Below are 7,139 nucleotides of genomic sequence, written 5' to 3' on the forward strand. Positions count from 1 at the left end.
TTTTTCCCTCAATAATGAAAATTTTCAAGTTAGCTACAATTTTTAGGATTTTTTTCAGTGCTGGGAATTAAACATGGGCCTTTCATATGCTATGGAAGCACTATACCACAGAGCTACATCTTTAGCCCCTCAAGTTAGCTATACTTTTTAGCTGTGCCATTTGCATCAGCTTAAAAAGTGAGGCCAGTGTTTAAGTAATTACTCATTCTTAATGTTATTGTTAATTGGCTAACTCAGCATCATGAAGGAAGTACAGGAACTAAGATGCATAAAGACTTATATTCTATCTTTGGTCCCAGGCACTTATGAGCCCTCTACAAAATGACCACACTTTGGATTGGGGCAAAAGTCTCCATTGCCTTTGGGTCAGAACTGTGATTCTCCGTTATCACTGCTGTATGGGTTAACAGAGAACTTCTGGCCTGTTTCTCCATAGATCTATCTCTGAGATTTCTTTTCCTTTCTGAACTTCCTAGACTGGCAGAGTAGTTGGAACTCCACTGCCATCAATCTGAGATATAAACCACCTGAACTCCGAGTAGCATGCCGCATATATTATGGGCAATGAAGGAAAATCAAAGATTATTGTTGAGAGATATAGCCTTATTTTATGTTAGACCAGGAATTAGTGTATAAATTAGAGGCAAAAAATGTTATCAAGAACCCTTGCCAAATAATCCAATTTAATGACCAAATTACTAGCTGTCATCTAGGCACAAATAAAAAAAAAAAACCTATTTGATAGTAAAATGATACTCTCTGTTGTTAACCTTAGGTTCTGGAAATGCTTAATCAACTGGAATGTTACTAACCTCTATAGTTAAGGAAGACTGGTCTTTCATCTTAAAATGAATTCTAGAGTTCATTTTAAAGAGTTAATAACCTCATGCTTATTTATAGGCCTGAATTCTCTCATATATGTTCATCGTTATCAGACATGGAATGCCCATCAATGTATCATAGGAGTAATTTGTCTAAACTAAAAATTGCCAGCTAGTCTTAATCCACATCAATTCAGTTCTTTTCATACTCTAAATGCTTATTGAGGTTCAAATACTTTAAATCTACTAACTAAATACTTAAAACACCTTATTGAAGGTATAGCTTCTATCATTCAACACTCCAGCTTTCTTAATCAGCCCAGAAATAGGTAACTTACCACCACTCCCTGATCCTAAGTACATTGCCTCAGTGACTGACATTCCTGGTTAAAAATAAAACCTTGTTTCAAATATAGCTTCTCGAGTTCTGGGTAATGAATATAGTTTCATAAAAGTTGACATCATTTCTTCTGATTTCACCAAAATTAAATACATCCAATATCCCCACTGGATTATCTGACCATATCACTCAAGGCTCTCCCACCCTGAGGGGCATTCTAAAGAGAAGGAGAAGAAAGAGACCTGCATAGAGGGGGTTAAATTCGAAGGATATCCAATCTTACTATTTTAACAGTCATTTTGTTTATGTGCATGAAATATGCCATCCAGAAGTTGATTTTTACAGTTCATTTACCAGTTGGTGTGTGTACATTATGCAGATTTGCTTATGAGGAGAATATTAATATATATATATATATATATATATATATATATATATATCCATAACTAGTAAATGCATCATGCTTGGGAGTCAAGCAGTACTCCGATACCCTGTTCTTCTTAGAGGTCAGTTCTAACGCACACTGTTTCAAATAGACCCAATTTTTCTGCTGATATATATTCAAAATGCAGTAGAATGTGGTCATACACACCCAGAAATACCATGTTCATGGGGTGGGGGTGGAGAAATCCATTTTTTTTTAAGCAATGCATTGTTGGATATCAGATACAAACGTGCCTGTCAGCGATCCTAAAGCAAATGAAATATATTTATTTGAGCCCATCCATTACACAGAAAAGAAATTGCTTTACCAACACAGCTCTCCTCCCCTCCATTTTGGGAGGGACTCTCCCCCAACCCGTCACCACCGCCACCCCCCCACCAAGGGGGAAAAAACTCATCACACTTCACTACGCAACTGATGGAGTATTAAACACTGTCTTCCAAGCTGTGGGAGTTAAAAAAGAAGTGGCCTTCCTGCCACACTTCCCGGTGCTGCAACGGACATAGCATCTCCTCCTCCTATCGACCTAGTATGATGCTCGCTCTCCAAGCACTGCAGTCCCCTCGCCGAGGACTGCCCTGGCCACACGCACATGCAGCGGGAAGTCCCCGATGGGGACAGCCACATACCTTTGCTCTCCATTTCGGTCCCTTTCGAGTGCTGGGAAGTTCAATGGAAGTTGGCCGGAAGATGTGGGCCCGCTTCAGGTTCCCAAATCTGGGAAGCCAATCTGATGATTTCGCCCGTACTTCCTTCCTTCCCTTCAGGCTTCCTGAAAGATGGAATTTCTTAAACCTTGAAGCTGCAATCAGCCACCAAAGGACACTTAGAAGCAGCAGCAGCAGATTGCCTCTACAGGGGGTAGGTTGCGATGCTCGTCTGGTATTGAAATACATGCACTGTGCCCGCTCAGAATTTTTTTTTACCTGGATCTGGAAGCTGTAAGCAGGAGCTGTCCTCCGAGAGTGGTGCTGCAGGTGTAGTGACAGATCATCCCACTTTGCTCTCTGGATGTACAGCAGATTTGCATGGGCGCTGGCACGCATGCGCAGGGCCTCCCCCCTCCCCTTTTCACCGCCTCCCGCTCCCCCACCCCCCTCGCTTCGCTCCCCAATACGGTCCTCAGTTATCCCAGCTGAAGAGCTGTAGCATTCGGTCACAGGAAAACGCTGCTAAAAATAAACGCCGGACCGGATTTTCTTCTGCAAACTAGCAAATGGATTGGACTGGGACTGTGCATCCTTCCCCAACTATTTTCCAGGATGGACGATCGAAACCTTAGAGAAGGCTAGGGTCTCTGAGCTGAGTCTGGTTTCCCTCAGCCAAGGCAGAGGATTTACGAACGCTCTTTCCTGATCACAGTGTGGGTGTCTCTTCCTAGTTGCTGCAGTAACTTTCCAGGTGTCTGCTTCCCTTTCTCTCCCCACTAACTTCCTATTTCTTCTTCCCTTCCCGAACTTGTTTTGTTTTGGTTGTCGGGGTTGAGTGGCAGTAGTCCTGGGGCTGTCAAAGGTAAGCATTCTCCCTTTTCTTTGCTGTTGAGAATGGTGTTTCCCTGCCTGCCTGACATCCTTTTGGCCTCCACCTGGAAACTATTCCATGAACAGACTCCAAGGCTTCGAAAGTTCCCCCAAAAAGCCATCGAGGACATTTTGAGGTGCTGCTTTCAGTGTCTTTCCAACATCTACCAAGAAGCGAAGTCTCCAAAGGCAGGGAGTCACCTTTTGATAATAAACACTTTAAAATAGAGTATGTAATCATTTTAATGAAGTGGTAGGGGAATAGTTTTTCTTTTTTAAGACTCTAGAGAATGTAAAGCCAAAAATCTCTTGAAGTGCTACTTTCACATCAGAATATTTTAAAGTCCCCATTATATTTAGTTTATATACAAAATGTTTAATAGGTGCATTTACCATGCTTTTTTTTAATCTTCCAAATTCCCCTAAGAAAACATTCACTCCTTGAGAAGAAGAATCTTATTCTCAGGCATAAAAACAAGTCCAGAAAACTCAGTTATCTGGAATGGCTAAGGAAAGAGTTGTGTTTATTAATCACGCACTCCAGGTTACACAAAGACCCCTCCACAGTAGATTTCAACTCTTGATTTCCAAAACATTGAGATACAATAAAATAGACTCCCAACAAGAAACCTGAGGCTGACTATAATTTAATCGTCTTGTGGTAATTCAGAAGGCATCCTGGGGTTTTCCAATGCCTTCGAGCCATGATTACAAATATTAATCATGATGGTTCAACCGGACATAGACATTTATTAGTGGAGGGCTTCCATTGATGAACTGCTGTGGCTCAGCAAAGTCAGCTGCCATTGAGCACTGGGAAATTAAACTGCCTGAGAATGGGATTCCAGAGCCACAAGCTAAGGACTACTAATGTTCAGGCTTTCTGAATACATACCTAGGTTAATATTTGGAAGAACCACAAAACTCAGGATGTCTTTAGAGGGTTTAATGGATGTGAGAGCAGAGTCAGGGAGGAGTGGAGCTATTCCTTGAGAGTGATAGCTTATGTCATGGAGATAAATCATTTCTGCCCTGTACTGTACTAGACATGTTCAGTCTCTTTCAAAATGTTTAGAAGAGGAGATAACTTTAGAGTACATGTATTCATACTCAATATTTATTATTTTACTGATGGAGAAACTAAAGTGGGGATGGTACCTGAGAAGAAACTCAGGGTGGTGCAGAACCAGGTTCAGAGCCTGAGGAGTTGCCTTGAAGGCAGAGGTAAGCCTTCTTTTCCAGGATGATCTCTTATAAAACCCCCTGCCCATAATCTACACGGAATGGGAGCAAGGAGAACCTCCTACTGTAGGAACTATTATTTCTGTTAATAAACAGTTTTAAAAATCCAAATGCTTTATTAAATAGAAAACGAATCAAAGTTAATGCAAATCTTTGGTCTGACATTCCAGACCTTTCCACTCTTCTTCAAGCTTAACTCCTGGAAGACAGTTGCCATTATCTCAAGCAAATCTCTAACTTTTCCTTTACTTACATAGTTATTGCTGGACTATCTTCATTCCAGTACCATCACAAATGTCTACATATCAAAATCTTATCTTTTCCTCAAACTCCAACTAAAATTCCATCTCATTCCTACAGTCTTCTCTGATTCTCCCAGTGGGAATATATTCTCTATTTGGAACACTGATGATTCAGTATATTTTCTTCCACATCACTTATCACTTTCTGTTTTCTATCATCATTATTTTTCTATATAACTTATTCTCATTCCTCACACTTACTAAAAAAAATGGGCTCCTGTATCATCTTTGTAGTCTACAGGGTGTCTTGAACACAGACAGGAAACTAATAAATGTTATATGGATTAATACTATTTAATATACATTTTTATGTGCTATATTATGTGACATTGACTTTAAGCATCATGATAACAAATAATAATGATAATTATCTTGAGTCAATGATACTAAGAACCTACTATGTGCCAGGCACTATGATAAGGTTTCCAAATATTTGAATTAATTTTATACTCAAACTCTGATAGCTGCAGTATTGTTACCTCTGTTTTGAAGATGGACACATCTGAGGCACATAGAGTGAAAGAATGAATACAACATAATTTCTGCCCTCCAGAACCATAAAACTTATTAAAGATGATAGAAACATAAGTGATTTTAAGAGCTATGATCACAGGTAAAGTAGTAGCACAGAAGAGGTGGCAGTTAGCCAGCCTGAGGCTTTTAAGGAAGTTTCCTGGAGCAAACACTCCAAGCTAGTTCTTGAAGCATGAACTTGTCAGGGTTGGGGTGGGGATAGGAGGCAGGGACCACATGAGACTTCAAAAGTGCTTCTGAACATAAGAAGTCATCATCACTGTGTAGGTTTATCTACCAGATGTGAGCATCCAGTGTGAAGGGAGAAAGTGAAAGGAGGCTGAGAAATGCTCCCTATTGATCTGGGGCCAGAACTCCAGCCCCGAGTGCCTGGAGGAAATCAGACATCTTCATCTCACCTGAGCTATCTGCCACATATATGAGGGGAGAGACAGTAGAACATAAGGAAAAGAAAAGAAATTTTGGAACCAAGTATGTGTGAGTTCTAATACAACTAGTCTATAATATTCATAGATCCACCCTAGACAATTTAGTTAACCTCTGTGGGCCCTAGTTTCTTCACCTGTAATCACTGATTATAACACATAGAAAAGTATCTGAAATACTAATCACTCAATAAATTATGCTCATCATTATTAGGATTTTGGAACCCTTTGGGATAAAGTTTAGAGGCTGGAAGTATAATTTATTTTTTAAACAAGAAAAGAGACTAATCCCCCATCCCTAAAGAGGGAGAGATCTTAAAGTACAATTGCTTCATGAAAGTGTTAATAAGAAATAATTTGATCTAGTTATAATGAATTTGCCTAATGACAAACCTGAAATATAGAAATAAACTAGTAGCCTAGCAATTTGTTATTTCAAAATGCCAAGAATTAAGTTATACTAGGTCCCTTGAATGTGGAGTGAGCTGACATTCTGGTTTGTTTAAGATATCCCCTTTTTATACCCATTATCAAAGTATAAGTTCTAAGAGTACCTTTTTTCAGCACCAAAACCAGTCTTGGTTTGAGCAATAAATTATATGGTTATATTACTCATACTGTACAATTGAATGAGAATAGTACCTTCAACACCAAGACTCTAGCCTATTTCTGGTTAACCCAGATAATTGACAGGCTCTATGTGCATTTTCAGATTCTTCTAACCTTGATTCCCACCTGAATGTACAGAAACAATATACATGATTGGAATTAATTAAAATCATTTCATTACATTATAATTAACAATTTAAAGGGTGTTTCTAATGTCAAATCAATTACCAGCCTATGTACATTTTTTCCATATATTCATCCTACACTTCCAGAAGAGCTGAATATAAATTCAGAGGAATTCGTGACCTTTTCTTTGGGCTCAATTATTTAGTTGTTATTCATCTTCTACAACTCAATGATATATTATAAAATATAACAGTTGGCCATTTATAACTCTTCTTTGTGATCATACTGAGGTCCACTCACCTGTACAAATTTGTACTCACTACAAGATGGAAGAGATGGTTACCTCACATTCTGCACTAAGGTTGTTAATTCTAAATGGTTGCCAGAATATCAGGTGATAAGGACAAGAAACATGTACATTTTGTTCACTGTTCTATCTCCAGCTTTTAGAAGAGGATGTGGTACTTAGAAGGTTTTATTTAAAACCTGATAACTAACTATATGAGTTTAATGAGATGATGCTTTTCTCATGGCAATAAAGTCAACTCATTTGGCAACTAAGGCATCAATCATCAATCTTTTATGACACAAACCAGCTTATAAGTGGTCTTCAAGAGGCAGAAAGATCATCATGAGGCAGGAAACCTGTTAACTAATGAGCTTGGTATTTGCTCTGGAGCACAGACAGTAGATAATCAGGTCTGGGTTCTCTGTATCCCTGAACCTGAGCTCAGGTGCTTTTTTAGGCGGGCCATGCACTGATAAAAAAGACTGG

The 7,139-nt window shown here is 39.1% G+C and overlaps 1 protein-coding gene across 1 annotated transcript in view; it reads right to left on the minus strand.

Moving 5' to 3' along the window:
- Positions 1-2,669, minus strand: part of Fgf12 (fibroblast growth factor 12) — a 540,917-nt gene extending 538,248 nt beyond the window's left edge. The window contains exons 1-2 of the mRNA XM_047564227.1: positions 2,533-2,669; positions 2,236-2,378 (exon numbers count right to left, since the gene is read on the minus strand). Coding sequence (XP_047420183.1) covers positions 2,236-2,248 — 13 coding nt within the window. The 5' untranslated portion in view covers positions 2,249-2,378; positions 2,533-2,669. The remainder of the gene's footprint in view (positions 1-2,235; positions 2,379-2,532) is intronic.
- Positions 2,670-7,139: the final 4,470 nt, after the last annotated feature.

The sequence above is a fragment of the Sciurus carolinensis genome, chromosome 9 (genome assembly GCF_902686445.1).
Source record: "Sciurus carolinensis chromosome 9, mSciCar1.2, whole genome shotgun sequence".
Taxonomy (NCBI): Eukaryota; Metazoa; Chordata; class Mammalia; order Rodentia; family Sciuridae; genus Sciurus; species Sciurus carolinensis.